Here is a 16,272-nt window from a genome sequence, read left to right on the forward strand (position 1 = left end):
TCTATATTACTTTAAGTCTCAAAACAATCTATATTACTTTAAGTCTCAAAACAATCTATATTACTTTAAGTCTCAAAACAATCTATATTACTTTATAAGTCCTACGTCTGGCCATCCTCAAGGACAATCATAAATATAAATTCAGAACCACATCAAACTTTATGCAGGCTATTTTCCCTAAGTCATTAATTTCAGTCCAAATTTACTCTATTTTGTCTCTTTTTTCACAATAATATTAAAAGTTTTAATCACAGTCAATTTACACCATTATACCTTATCACAACAACGAGATTTATTGTTTTTATAATTTATGATTTATTGTTGTGATAAAGTTAGTGTAAATTGACTGTGATTAAAAGTTCTAATGTTAGTGAGAAGAAATAGACAAAATAGGGTAAATTACTGACAAGAGCAAAATACCCTGCGTATAGTTTGTTAAAATTGAAGTGGTTCTAAATTTGTATTTAAGATTGTCCTTGAGGACGACTGAATTGGCCAAAACGTTGCACTTATAAAGAAATATAGATTATTTTTTGAGACTTATAATGGATAAAATTTATTTTATTAAAACAATAATGGCCAATCTCAAGAAAGTGAAAAGATTATACACATAGAAATTACTTTAACTTTATAAACCCAATAATAACCATATTGATGATGTCTTTGGAATGTATCTTTTCGTATCATAACCTCTATGTGGAATGGACGATATTTCTTCAAATTCATTACACCACAATATTCTTAAAACAAGCTCAATAATTCAGTAAAACTAACTTTAAAAGGTAACATTATGACAACTGAGGTCAGTTAAAAAAAAAAAAAATGTATATACAAAATGAAATAAATAAAAACTCACTCTTTCTCTCTGTAGAGTACCTCGAGCTGGAAAGGTCTTCGAGAAGTGTGTCCAGTTCAGAGAGGTTGTTGTTCAAGGAAGACGTCATTTTATTTGTGCTTCCATATTGTGGCTGAAAACAATGATAGGTAAAGTGTAGAATTTTAATTTATTATTTGTTCTATTCATTTAACAATTTTTTAAATGAACATCAGTCATGAGATTACAATGATTGGGTTTTGAAAGACCTCCTGTTCACACAACTTTGTCTAAATTTCTGCCAGAGTAAAGATTTAAGAGAGAGAGAGAGAGCTGTTAAGGGAAACAATGGCACTTGTATTTTAGCTTAAAATACACTTAAAAGGAACTGGAACTTGTATCCAGCACCAACAAATAAATTTTTACATTTACATAGCAAGAGTAAGAAATAGAAATAAATGGAGAAGGAATGGAGTCATCCTATAAGCAAAACCAAAGGATGTCTACTAGGTCATAAAATCAATCATGAATTTGAATTGTAAAAAAGAGGAGAGCTCGAGTTATGAACAGGAGGAACTGTATAAAAAAGCAATAGAGCATTATTATGATGTTTGAGGTTAGTAGTATTTTTTCATACTACTAATAGTATATTGAAGTTGCCAATATTTTTTTTTTAGAGAAAGAAATTTATTCAATCATGCTGCCCAAATACATCGGGTTGCTACATTACACAGCATACTGATCAATCCGTGATCGGACATATATAAATTTATAAATTACATTTTTTTGATATGATACAATATAATAGACAGCTAACATTTTTTTTTTTTTTTTATTATTTTACAATTAATATCTGTCTACAAACTAAATACAAGCTTTTCAATTTATTCCTTTTTTTTTCTTTCCCCTCCATTTTACAACCCTTATTTCATTTTATCAACACATTCCCCTATATAACAAATATTAGAATATAAAAAATAACAAAGTAGTAAATAGATAAATAAAACAACAAATAGGATATGCGATGCATGCATGCCATCCCTCCTCTGGATAACTCCCCCACTCATTAATTTCCATGCATGTGGTGGTGGATGATTCCCAGGGAGTCAAGTATTATATTCTCTGTCATCCTAGCCACGTCCTGGGTATCGACCCCGAGCTCCTCCATGAAGCTCCTAGTTGTGCTGGGAATAGTTCCACGGGCTCCGAACCAGAGGCCTCTCACGTTGAAGTCTCGTTCTCCGAAGCCCTCACGGAACTTCTCCTTGAGGAAAGGGATACATTTATTGTAGATTTCCTTCTTTCCCCTATCTACCTTATTTGCCTGGTCAAGGTCGTTATTTTCATATCTCACAGTGGGATCCAGAATGACTGCCGACTTCCCCTTCTTAGGAAAAGCAACTATATCCGCATATCTTGTGGATCCATCCGTATCTACACAGTAGACCTCGTCAAAGCAGGCAAAATCTCTTTCTTTTAGGAGCCTCATTAACAATAAGTTAACATCAAAACAGGAATCAATTCAATCAGTACAGTCCTTTTCTGCCACAATATATTACATCATGTACATAGGAAATTATAAGTTTGACTTATTTAAAAAATTACTGTTATAAAATTTAAAAAATGTAAATTAGAAGATCGTTGATTGACCATGTGCAATATATAAAAGGAAGGTCTTGGGGCAGGGCTTCATCAGGGCTAAAGAAGATACAAACAACTGATTAAACTATTTATTGTGAGCCAACGTTTTGTCCCACTTTGAAGGGCTTCATCGGGGCTAAAGAAGATACAAACGACTAAAATAATGTATTAAAGTAACAGAATAGATGATATGAAATAAAAGTAAAGGTATGGCTCAAAATGATTTCAAATATGTAGAAGTTAATAAAAAAAAATAAAAAAATGAGCAATGTAAATTAAAGAAAATAAAAATAAGATCTACAGAGAAAAATATAAATAAACAAAAATTACAAAAATAAAATTAGACAATTAATGAAAACAGAAATAATAACAAATAAAAAGTAGATAAGAGAAAAATATAAAAATCCAGAACACGCTGAAAGATGGAAAATAAAGGAAATAAAAATAAAATAAACATAGAAAAAAAATAATAATAATGAACAAAATAGGAGACCAACCTCTCTGAATGATGGAAAGCTAAAGAATGGGCTTGAAGCAGATGCTGAGAATAAACAAGGTAAGGGAGTGGGGGAATTTGATGTTTAACAAATGATGTTACATTTGAAAGCAAAAAGATATAAAATTAAAGTAAGATAATGCTAGGAAATATTAAATAAAGGTAGAAATTTTTTATATTCATCCCCGAACCATCTTCCTTTTATTAAAATGTTGATTTACATGGAGTGGAAAAAAGGAAAAAGAAAACAAAAAACAATAAGTAACATTTTATAAATAATCACTTACAGATGTGGGAAGTGGACGAGGTTTGGGGCTGGTAACGGTCGCATACTCCTGGTTGGTGGTAGTGCCTCCTCGCGCCCGCAGTGATCCATAGCCTGCGGTTCTACTCCCAGGAGATATTGAGTTCTGAAGGTCTGCCAATAAGGCGTCTGTAACATGATGGTACTTTACATTATCACCCGTGCTAAAATAAGCCTTTATCTCTTTTTTTAATTTAAAACAAAAGAAAAAGTAATTTTAAAACATATTTTCACGTGGACAATGATTAAATAATAATAATAAATACAAAATTAACACTATTTCTATCCATGAATAATTTCTTCCTAAAAGACAATTGCTGATATAACAATCAGATGTCATTTATTAATAAATTAATACCATCTCATGTATACCATTCAATTCATAAATACTTATCTTTTAAGCAGAAATATTGACTCTTTATGATTTATATGACATATTATTGCTAAGTCAATGTATTTATAAAAACCTAATGAGTTTATAAAATACTGGCTAATGTACTATAATTACTATATTATAACTGTTTATTAGCATATGATAAAGCCTGCACTGTTATACAGCTGCGAGACCTGAGCTCTAACAGGTACTCTAGAATACAGAGTAGAGAGATTTGAAAGGAGGAAGCCTTAACACAAGGAGAAGAAGAACTAACAGTGAACTGCTTAAAGAGATTGATCAGTCAATATCTCATGATATGCAGGCAAGGAGGTTAAGATGGGCGTGACATGCGACTCAAATTCATTCATGAGGACACTTCTTCATAACATTGAATGCCAGTATAGCAGGCAAGAGACCACTTAGGGGGCCAAAAACCAGATGGATGGACAGAATCAACATGGATACAAAAGAGCTACGTACAGCAACCTAGAAAGCAATATTCCAAGACAGGCAGGCGTGGAGAAGGCAGGTTTGGGGGGGGGGGGAGGGCAAAGATCTACAAGGTCTGTAGGGCCAACTGAAAAAAGGAAAAAAATCTTATCTTCTTTTATTACACTATTGTATGTGATGTGCATATGTGGCATTTCATCAGCCAACCCCATTATCCAGTTTTTAAGATATATATCTATTTTTTTATTAATTAACAGTTTTTGTTCTAGATAACCATGGTATTAAACAATTTATTTCAAAATCTTTTAAATTTAATGTAATTTAACAGATTTAGGAAGAAAAAATTCATATAAGTATAAATGCTAAAATTTAATTTAATCTATTTTAAATTTTTTATCAAGAAGAATGGTGATGTTCAAGAATATTATCTAGAAATAGTAAAAACTATTTAATGAGTGCTGACATTTTTGCACTCCCGAAAATGGGGGATTACGTTGCCAATAAAATCCTTCTGTCTTCCAAAAGATTCGCACGATCTCTAACCTTTTTTTTCATAACCCCCTTCATCCAGGTCATTTCTGACACATGGTAGTTTCATCTACAGAGTACCGCCCAATTCTAATCATGGTAGGTCGTTTTCATTTTGTGAGGAAATAAAAGTCGACCCCCCAGGCCCAGATTTGAACCAGTACCGCTGCAGTTACGAGATTGCAAAGGCATACATACGCCTCAACTTCTATAGCTATAGACGGTCCATCACACATTCTCTAATGACACCACTGAGAATAGTATTTTAGTAACCTTAGGCTCGCAGCAGAAACTCAGCTTCTTCTTCTTAAACTGATAACCACTTCTTATTTCCTGTAGCATTAGAATTGAAAATGATCATAATTTTTCTCCTTGTACTGTTTTTAGTAGAAATCTTCTGCAGATATAAGTCCACGACCTCCCTCTTTCCTGAGAAGGGGGAGTCAAACAGTAGATATCTTTGGTTGGTGAATTTTAGCAACAGTTATCATTTTTCATACCACATAATTCATTCCTTGAATTGTGGTTGAGATCAGTATTGTACTACAACTAGAATTATTCAAGTATTAATGTTATAGATTCTACTTTTTCCATACATATAGCTCTTCCAATACTGATTCAGAATAGAAATCTTAAACTTCATTATTACATTAATTTTTTAAATTTTAAGTCACTATTATTTTTGTAAAATGAGGCATTTAAAAACTCATAATTCTCTCTTTTATTTATTTTTCCCCCATCCTTCTGACGTTCATCATTATTTAATCAAGTAACCGAATACCTTTAAACATCATTAAAATTCATGATCAATCACACAAGAATAATGGGAACCAATAAATTCACTTAAGTTTCACAAACATTCAGATTTTTTTGAAGGGGTGTTAACTACTGATGATCTATTCAAGTTGCATTAGATTTATAAATGACTTTCAAAAATAATACATTCAAATCTGTATGAATTAAAAAGTTGTTTGAAGAAATTCTGCCATTTAAGTCTATTTGAGAATAGAACAGGGAATGATTGATTTAATCATATTATAATTTCAGAATGAAAACTTTATTATAGAAGACCATGATTTATTATCATAATTAAGGGTACCCTGGCTGGGTGGAGCTGGAGGCCCCTTGAACCCACAAGGCTGACTCACGGCTACAGAGAAACATAAAAGAATTACCTGCTGCAGCCGGATTCAAACCCGAGTCCTTGGAGTCAGTAGGACAGCACCTTACCAATGAGTCACCTGCTCCCCGGTTTCACGATTAATTGAGAATATAACAGGGAATTATTGATATACTCATAGTATAATTTCAGATATCTTTAGAATGAAAACTTTATTATAGAAGGTCAAGATTTATTAGTCATTATTTAAGGGTGAAATTTCAGATAAGTGATTTCCATTAGTTATCCAACGGTCTTCAGTTTTCTGTTAAAAACTCAATTATTTTCCATCCATATCAGCGATTAGCTTTCATATGAGTATGGCTAAAGTCGGTTTTACCTATTAAGTCAAAATAATTCAATTCATTCTTGTCGCATGTGAATAAAAGTACAAAACTAGTGCTTGCAAAGAAATAAAATATTGAATCTGTTGAGAAAGAAGTAGGTAACTGTGACACAACTACCAATAACCAGGCGAAGACAGTAGTTACACCTAAAAGGTAGGCAAAAATTAGTTACAGTTGAAACTAATCGCTAAAATCGCCATGGAAACAACCCTTATTCATGAATGGACCATTGTTAAATAAATATCGTATCCATGGCAATTTTAGCTATTAGTTTTAACTATAGCTAATTTTTGCCCAAAAGCTAATTTTTTTAATTGTTAACAGATTTTTTCTTCTCCCCATCTAGTGATTTGTAGTATAACAAGGGATTATCTGACAAATTACCAACCTATTGTCTATAAATAAATGTATGAGTGTATGTGTGTAAAATATAGTACTCTTTATTGGCTGATACGTCATGAAATTGGGATATACTTTCATGATCTTCTTTCCAATGAAGAAATTAATTACTAACTATAACAGTGAAAATATTAACTAAATAATTTGTGATACAAGATGTGGTAAAGTAAAAAGGGATTAATCCAAATTTTAATATGTCTCAGGCAACCAAAAAAGTATGTATGATGAAGGGATTTATTCTCTTCTGAAACTCAAAACCAAATATTAACGTTAAATTAGAAGGGATTTGGTATATTTTGAGGAAGGAACCTAAATCTATGAATTATGCATATTTTTGTTACCAGAAAATTTTGCGAATTTGGAATTATCTACTTTTTGCATCTTCATGCATGGTAAAATCTTATTTTAAAGGTCTCTTCCGGAGTCAGTAATACTGGATATCAATTCCATCATTGAATAACTATCATTTTTGTTATTTTTTAATATAAGAAACATCTTAATGCTAATTTTCATAATCTATCCTAAAAGGTGAAAAATAATCAATTATTTCAAGGCCTGAAAGCCTCTATGTAATCATTCAATGCTCTATTTTTTTTTAACATTTTATATTCTTTAAAAATGTAAAGCATATGGCTAAGTAATCCTTACAGGTTAAGAGTAAAACTATAAAGTTTTTATAATTTTAGTCTCCACATTAGTCCTTTCAGACCATCATTAAACTTATAATTTAGCATACAAAAATTAGTAAACATTATTATTATCAAACTGCCAAATATTGAATAATCTATAAATGCTTCAAGTGTTTCTTATTTTGAACTATTAACCAAAATTATAAATTAATCAGATCAACTGTCGACACACAATGATGATAAAAAAACATAAGATAAATGATTTAAAACTGTATTTAAAAGAGGCAGTTCGGTACACGAGCATATTGATCTTATGATAGAGACAATACAAAGTTGCAAACGTTATCTGTTACATTAGACAACTGACCTCTCCCTTCTATCTATTGGTCATGGTATCGTCTTGATAGAACAGCCTGATGAATAGCAGAAGACAGTCTTTTTTTTGTTACCGTCCTTGCAAACCTTCAAATAACAGGACCTACAATCCTCAAATTGGATAGGATACTTCAATCTTTTAAACTTCTTTCTGCCAAGGTTCAAAAATGAAAAACTGCTGTTACTGGATGACTTATGATGTTTTGGTTTTGAAGATGAATGAGTCCTTAATGAGTTATTTTGATTCTTAAAGGGCACATTATCCCTATGCAATCTAGCTTTGAAAGGATAATAGCTCTTGCAATAGTTAATTTCCACTCTACCAACCTTAGTTTCTTTTTCAGTTTCATTTGTCTTATGATATTCATCTATTACTTCTTCAGACAGTTCAGTACTTTCTTGAGTACTTTCCTTTTTATGCTCCAGCTTTTTTTCTTCTTCTGCTGGAGACTTTGTTTTATCCGGCATAGTACTAGTATCTGTTTCTTCTGAAGATGATTCGAATTTCTGACATAATAAATGAAACCTCTTCCCAACCAATCTTTCTGATTTTGATTTATATGTGTAGTCTTTTATTTGGACCTTAGATGTTGATTTGAGTCGACAGTATTTATGACATTTGCAAAGACAGACTATCTTATCTTCACATACAGATGGAGGAGAATTACCCGGATGAGGAGGGGTCTCTTTCTCTGAACATACCGGTGAAGCTGGTACATGACCACAAGGAGGATTCATTGCCTCTGGGCATACTGGTGAAGTTGGAACATACCCACAGGGAGACATTACTGTGTCTGGACATGCTGGTTGAGCTGGAATATGCTCGCAAGGAGATGTAACTGATTCTGGAGATTCTGGTGGTTTGCATCTGCAGATATGGCCCATTTTCTCTTGACCAAGATACCTATGACGATGGTTGAATTTCTCTTGAGATACCACTAAATAGTTACCAGGAGGACTATGTTTCTCTTGTGATACTAATGGATACCCACAAGAAGAACCTAATGGACATAAACAATGGTTTGGTCTCTCTACAGATCTTTCTAAATGACCACAAGGAGGTTTATCTTGGTATACTAGCTGTTTACAAGGTGCCATTTTCCTTGGACATGGTGGAATACACTTTAGAGGACAAGGATTAACTGGTGGGTAATATTGTGGATATTGACATTCTGGTTCCTGCTGAATCATCGGACCGTAAGATTGACTTATAGGTTCATAATCTCTCTTTGGTTCTTCTAATGTTTTCAGTGATTTTTTACAAGAAATCACATTCAAACTCTGTTCTTTTGCTGAATGTGGTTTCTTTATATACAATTCACTTGTTTTCTTCATTCTAGCAAACAATCTATGGTTTCTGTCAGACCTTATTCTATATGCACCATCATTCAATTCTTCACATTCTTCAAGTTCTTCAGATTTTTCTTTTTTCTTCAGACATCCACAAAATCTTATCCTTTTTTTCGGCGGTTTTATCTTAGTTTTATCTGAGTTCTTCAAATTATCATTCTTCAAATCATTATTCTTCAAAAACTGATCACATACTTTACCACAGGAATTTCCACCAGTGAAACCCAGCCCACAGAACATACAAATGTGCATCTGAACTTGAGGGCTCAATTCACACGGTTTTCTACATGGTCTTACACAAGATTTTTCACTTGATCTTTCTGAAGGTCGTTCACGAGGTTTTTCACTTATTTTTTCAAAATGCCTCTCACAAGGTATCTGCTCCAGGAACTGCCTGCAGTCACACTGGTTGTTCTCATCTGCAAGGTAACAAGGTTTTCTACCATCTGTTGTAAACATCACTATGTTGGAGAAGTTGGTCTCACAGACCGATACAGTTCTAATGTGGTTACTACTGTAACTTTTGAAACAATCCTGCTGGCAGTTATGTTTGACAAGGAGTGAAGTTTCCTGTTTAAATAGAATCAACCTTTTTACTAACACGGACGTTCCCAGGAAAATATTACTCTTGTCGCCCGGGAATACGACGATTTGTGTAGGGTAGTTTCTGATCCGATGCTCTGAGTGAGATGACGTGGCTAACAGTTTGAGGCAGGAGGTGAATATGCTTCCCCCTACTGCTGGCGTCGACAAAGACACTAAGCTGATGGTATAAGCCTCTATGACATGAGGCTTCTCGATCACCCGGAACTTACCATTAGCTTCAAGTGATGACTGAACGGGATAGTCTCTTCTAGTAGCGTCCCCTGCCTCAAAATCTTCAGCACTGCGTCGTAGCGTGAGTTGGCGTCCATTCGATCGGTTCACATCCTTTGGATGTACCCTGTTATTAACCATTTCTCTCTTAAGGATTTCATATATGCCAACTGTCTACATCAAATTGTTACTGAAGATTTAAATTTTTAATTAAATCTAAGAAAGCATATTTACAGTTACTAAATAAAAAATTAAAAAAATTAAAAAATTGTTAAAACACATGAGATTAAATTGATTTCTTTAACAGCACGTATGTTTATACTTCAATGCAAATTTCTATCGACATTTAATAACTATCACAAGGATTTTCAATATACATATATTTTTTATTTTATCAAAAGAGGGCTTCCCTTCATTTTTTTTTATTAAATATAATAAGTTATGACATTAGAAGCGATAAATTACTGTTGATCACCATTCATTTATTTATTCATTATTCTTATGAGGAAAATTCTCTTGTTCATTATTCATTTATTTGTATATACGTACATACACATACGTATGTATATCACGAGTTTCGAAGAAAACTGTCACATCTAAAGAAATAATAATTTTTCAACTTAGCCATAATTATAACGTTGGGTACCTGTAAAATGCTTATTTTACCTCCAAAGCAGTTTAGGTTTATAACCTGAGGTCATTAACTGATCCGAATACAGAGCTGTGTATATATTTATGCGAATTTAGCCCCCAACCTCAACTGAAAGCTATACTTTGGATCGAGGCTTGTTTAACTTGTCTTGGATTTGCGCACGTAGACAACCATGACCCCACTAATGGAAAATAGGGTCGGTTATAACTCAAAACTGCTCTGGAAGAAACAATACGTAAGTACCTAATCGTGTTAATTGGTATTACACTAATAGGAAATCGTTAACTCTTATATAGAATACAAGAATACCTCGGAACAACTATCTGCTTGAACTGTATTCTGTACATTCGCATGTAAAATCAGTTCTCAGTTATCTCCAGCGGGACAACAGTCACATGGCCAATGCGATCTAACCAAGTCCAAACCAGTGCAATACGTAAGTTTTATCAAAATTTGAATAAATCCCACCAAATCACCTTTATCCTTCGTCGTAAACCCATGACTTTCTGCTCCACAATATCCTTTAATAATAGGCCAGATTCCTCCAGAACAGATCCGTTACTAAGGACTACATCTCGACAAACGACTAAATAGTAAATCGTTATACAAGACTTAAAAGATAGGAAACTTATCGTCGAATCTGACTATTACAACACTTACTAGACTAACGTTCTAAACTTTCAATTAATTACAAAAGACTGATCTAAATGACTATATCTGGACTTAACGGAGTTGGTCTTTGGGACTCCACTAAACCTTCGTAAAATCCTCAATGCTATTTAGTTTGTCACAAAGAAAATCATGTATAAAGACCTTAATGTTCCATATGTTGCCGATCTAGCCAGAACCAGATACGAATCCTTCCATGGTAAACTTACTATCCACACAAACCCGATCGTTTCTAACCTGGCTTCTCCTTCATTACCTGATAATTCTCTTAGGAGTTTGAAAAGAAGATAACCTCGAGATTATCTCCTCCAGAAATTGTATTGGATGATTATATTATATTATCAATGGGTAGATTCTCCACAAGTCTGTTTCATGACAAGAATGTATAATTGTATAACTAACACCAAATAATTTATTGTATATGTATATCTTTAATACAGTTGTTAATATCAATAAATAAATTAAAGTAAAAAAGTTTTAGCAGTACACAATATCGGGTACAACGATTCAACGTTGAGGAACGTAAGCAACAGTTATCTGGAAAACATCCATAAATATGTTTTATCAACATTTATTATTATCAATTAAAAATCTCTATAACTGACCTAGGAAAAAAAAGTAACAACACCTCAAAACTTGAGGTTTTATGATTCAAGGCAACTAGGATCAAAAATACAAATATAAAATATATATCATCCGTCGGCCGCATGTAGCTCATATATTACGGCAATTTTTACTGAATTTTAGTAACGAAGTGAGAGGTCACCACCCAATCATGATTTTCGGACTCGTTACTACTGAACACCTCGCTTCGAAATGGCAGCTGATTAGATCTTTCCTACGGTCATCTATGAAGATACAGGAAAACCCCTCAGTGTTTAGGATACACTTTTTCGAAACCTAACAAACAAAAAATTTATATGTTGAACGGATGAACCAATTTTATTGAAACTCACTTAAAGTATTCTCAATAAAAATTCATTAAAAAAAATTAAAGTAATTATTAAAATAAAGCAACATTTCATTTAAACGAACTCCTGAACTCTTATGGATAATATTAAAATAAAAACTGGCTTAACACGTTGTCAGTGAATATATAGAGCATATGTTGTTATTTAGTGGTGTTACATTTAATACGTACATGATATGTACCTATCCCATTTTATTTTTGGAGTGTATCAATTATTTAAGGCCATACTATACACAGGTATTGTAAAATTTAAATTAAATCTTAAGAAAGCTGAAGAAGTGATGTTTTACCTGAACGTTTCACCACGCTGCTAGTGAAATTATGATTAATGTACAACCTAGAAAAAAAATCAGATTGTAAAAGATCAGTGGGGCGCTGTTAAAAGATTAAACTTAAAAAGAAAGTATTACAACAAAAACCGTTATTCTAAGTGCAGTTCGGTCACTCAGAACACAATATTGTAACCCGGTTATCTCATTCGGAGGAGAAACATTCGATTTGATAGCTACGTTCAAGAACGATGCTTTTTGAGTTTGAACAAAAGTTAACTGGAGTAGAGTGATATAGAATTGAATAAATAAACTGAACCACTGTTGCTTAGTTAAGTATTTTTTTTTTTCAAGGAACAAACCTAGGTAATAACAAAATGTTTGACAGGTAATAACAAAAATTTGAAGGGAAAACGAATGTTCTAAAAGTGCAGAACGAAATAACCTGAACTTATAATTAAGTGATAAGAAAAATGACAGCGTAGCTACTTCGAGGCAGGAGTATAGTGTAAAAAGTAAGTGAGCAGGTAAAGTGAAGCAAAAAAGATGAGCCATACGATGGACCCCAGGGGCGTGGCAGAGCAGGAGCCAATCACTGGCTGGCCTTTGTTTCAGTTTCGATTACAGGGAGGGACATTGCTATTAACCTCAACGTAAACTTGTGCCTCAAAGGCGTGGCTAACTCTTCACTTTTGCTTTAAAGGAGTGTACGGTTATGCCAACCCCCTCCCCCTGGGCTTGGAGGAAGAAATGCAATGGAGGGGGTAAGTGAAGCCAAGAAGGCAGGCCTTATTTATGCAGAGTAGGGGAAAGTACTAGCCAATCACTGGCTGCCTCCTGTTGCAGTATAGATTACAATGGCGGGTATTCCTTATCTTAACGTTAAGGGTTACGCCTCTCCTCTGTTTTTAAAAAAAAATGTTGTCCCCAAAATTGAAAGTATACTTGATGTGATTAGTTAAATGACTATACATTTTTTTATGAATACTCGAGGTGTTATTATCAATACGGAAGGTTACAGTACAGTATAAACATTAATGCATTTGGTATAGCAAGGAATTAAAATATTTGAAAAGTAATAGGGAATTCTTTTGATAATTTAAATTTTTTCATTCTAGACTTAATGACATTATATTATGCATAGCGCCTTTTGAAATGTATTGCTCAGCAGACAGGTTTGGACTGATCCAACGTCTGGACGCTACTCAAGTAATTTTTTTTTTTTGCATACTTAAGTAGGTATGTAAATAATATGTACATTATGCAGTATAACCGCAAATTTTGACTTATCCTTAGTTATATGTTTATCGTTTATAGTTCCCCACGCTCAGCGGAGAAGGGGGTGAGTTAAAGGAAAATATATATATAATTGCAAAAGGAAGAAAAGATAAAACAATAAAGATTACTCCTTAGGCGCCAGGTTATTTTTTCTTGGAAATAACCAAAACCCCGTAGCATTATGCCCACAATATAGCTAAAATATACCACAATATATAAAATATACCTTGGTGTCACCTTTGAACAACACCTCTCCTGGAATAACCATATTTCCCAAATTACACGCAAATCCATAACTGTACTCAAACAATTCCTAAAATTCCGTAATTCCATTCTTCAGAACACTCGCCAGCTCCTAGTATTCTCTCTCGTCTTCCCCCACTTCGACTACGGATCCTTGGTGTATGGAGAGCTATCTGCAGGACTAGAGTTGAGACTGAAGAGACTCATGAATTGCTTTGTAAGATTTATCTTTGGGTTCCCTAGGCGCTCTCAAGTCTCCCGCTGGTATTCCGAGCTGAAGTGGCTCTATCCAACCTCCCGAAGGCAATACCTCCTTGGTGCTTTTCTATTCCAAGTTCTTAAAATCAAAAAACCTACCAATATCCTTGATCTCCTCACTCTTCGTTCATCCATCCACTCATCGAACACCAGATCCCATCCGAATGATTTATATATGCCCTCCTATAGAACCTCATTCTTTAGCAAATCCTTCGTCATACGTGCAACCTCCCTCTGGAATTCTCTTCCCATCTCCATTCGCCAGTCCTCATCCATTCTCTCCTTTAAACAACACCTATTCCTTCATTTATCGAATAACCAAACCTCCACATCTTTGTAATCAAATAAATAGGCAGGTATTGGTTAACATTATAAACAGTAGTAAAGCCAATATACCAATGTAATTTCATTCTACTATCTGAAAATTTGTAAACGCTCGCCAGATAAAAATCTCACTATATGAACCATGTATTTATTCTTAGAGGACATATGTCCTAGAATAAAGTTATTTTTTCATTTCATTTCATATATAAACACTTGTTGAATTATAAACACTGGCGAATTACTTTACATGTAGATTTTACATTTAAAAATCGTAACGTGTTCCAAAATCAAACTGTCGCCTTCACAAAAACAAAACCCACTCGTCTAAAACATATCGCTCGTGTTTTGTTTTCACCATGACAACCGTAACACCTCTTGTCTACACAGATCTAGCCGGTGTTTTTATTTCACCATGACAACCGTAACACCTCTTGTCTACACAGATCTAGCCAGTGTTTTTATTTCACCATGACAACCGTAACAACAGTAATGATAGAACAAGAACTATTTAAGAAATTTAAAGAGACCCAATTAAATTCCGAAATGACATTAACATCAAATATGGAAGTTCACATCGTAAGGTTAAGACAGGTGAATAACAGAGAAAATTCTAAAATCTGATCATTCAATCAAGTGGAAATGATGCTGAGAAAGTGGACGGAAAGAATTACAATCTGAACGTCAATCTTAGATTTGACTGTCAATCAGACTGGCCTTAAAGTAATTTTATCAAATCGACCAGAAAAGATAGGCTTTGACAAACTGGACTGACGTTTTATTAATGATCCGTCGTCATCATCATCAATTCTCCCCCTTTCCCGTTTCCTTAAAACAACAAAGCCGTAGTCGATAAATTTTATAAATAGACAACTATTTCGAGAAAAAATATTCCGGTTAAAAAACCATTAGTAAATAATACTTCAAAATTAAAAGAACGTTCAAACTACGATTTATGAACGGTTTAAAATGAAATGTACTTATTATTTGAATAAAATAAAATATTTCTAAATGAAGGTGGGAAACATGTAAAACGAATTGGCTAAGAATTGTTCTGATAGAGACATAAGAAAAATAAAGTTTAGATAAAACTGGAGTTTATATCCGAAAGTTTGACTTATCCAACAAATAAGACGCATAATATTTTATTTCTTCTATAAGTTTTTAATTAATAAAAAAATAATCTAATCGTACAAATAATTCAACAAAAATAAATAAGAATTTTTTCTAAATATTTATCAATATATATATACTTTTTTTTTTTTAGGGTGGGGGTCTTGAAAACTTTGTTTTGGCGATATTTCGCAACTTTACTGTTTGCATAGTCATGCCCTACAATGAGAAAAATATTTTTTTAAAAGAAACACTAATTTTGCTTGGATTTGAATTATGAAAAAACGACTTCAAGCGAAATTGAAAAGAAATGATCACAATAGAAAAACATAAAAATCAAGCCATCAATAAAAAAAATCAGATGTACGAAATTTAAATTCATGCTATTCTAACCTAATAAATACATAAGACACAATTAACAAGATAAAATAGAAACAAAAAAAAATATCTACAACAGACTAACTTCTGAGAAATAAATAAAAACTGTTACATGCGAGGAAACCTAAACAAACCTTTCCTTCATTTCAAAACCGATCCAGTTGTTCCCTAAACTTGAACATGGTCAGATCATAATGTAGGAACACACTGCGGTTAAGAATTGTAAGTAATGTTCGGGCTAAACCATGTTTTGATTGTAATATTAATTTGTCAGAAATTGCACCATGTACTCAAGTTTTTCTCATTGTAGGTCATGACTATGCAAACAATGAAGTTGCGAAATGTCACAAAAACAAAGTTGTATTATTGACTGATCCCCAAGACCCACCAATAAAAAATTATTTACCTATAACAGTCGAAAAAAAATATATATATAT

At 33.1% G+C, this 16,272-nt stretch overlaps 1 protein-coding gene across 5 annotated transcripts in view; it reads right to left on the reverse strand.

Moving 5' to 3' along the window:
* Positions 1–16,272, reverse strand: part of LOC106681891 (leupaxin) — a 208,802-nt gene that overhangs the window by 66,538 nt on the left and 125,992 nt on the right. For all 5 annotated transcript variants that reach the window (XM_067049917.1, XM_067049918.1, XM_024362342.2 and 2 more), the window contains exons 2-3: positions 3,239–3,384; positions 857–968 (exon numbers count right to left, since the gene is read on the reverse strand). In XM_067049917.1, coding sequence (XP_066906018.1) covers positions 857–968; positions 3,239–3,384 — 258 coding nt within the window. The remainder of the gene's footprint in view (positions 1–856; positions 969–3,238; positions 3,385–16,272) is intronic.

Source organism: Halyomorpha halys, unplaced genomic scaffold (genome assembly GCF_000696795.3).
Source record: "Halyomorpha halys isolate HHAL.00 unplaced genomic scaffold, Hhal_1.1 Scaffold21.1, whole genome shotgun sequence".
Taxonomy (NCBI): domain Eukaryota; kingdom Metazoa; phylum Arthropoda; class Insecta; order Hemiptera; family Pentatomidae; genus Halyomorpha; species Halyomorpha halys.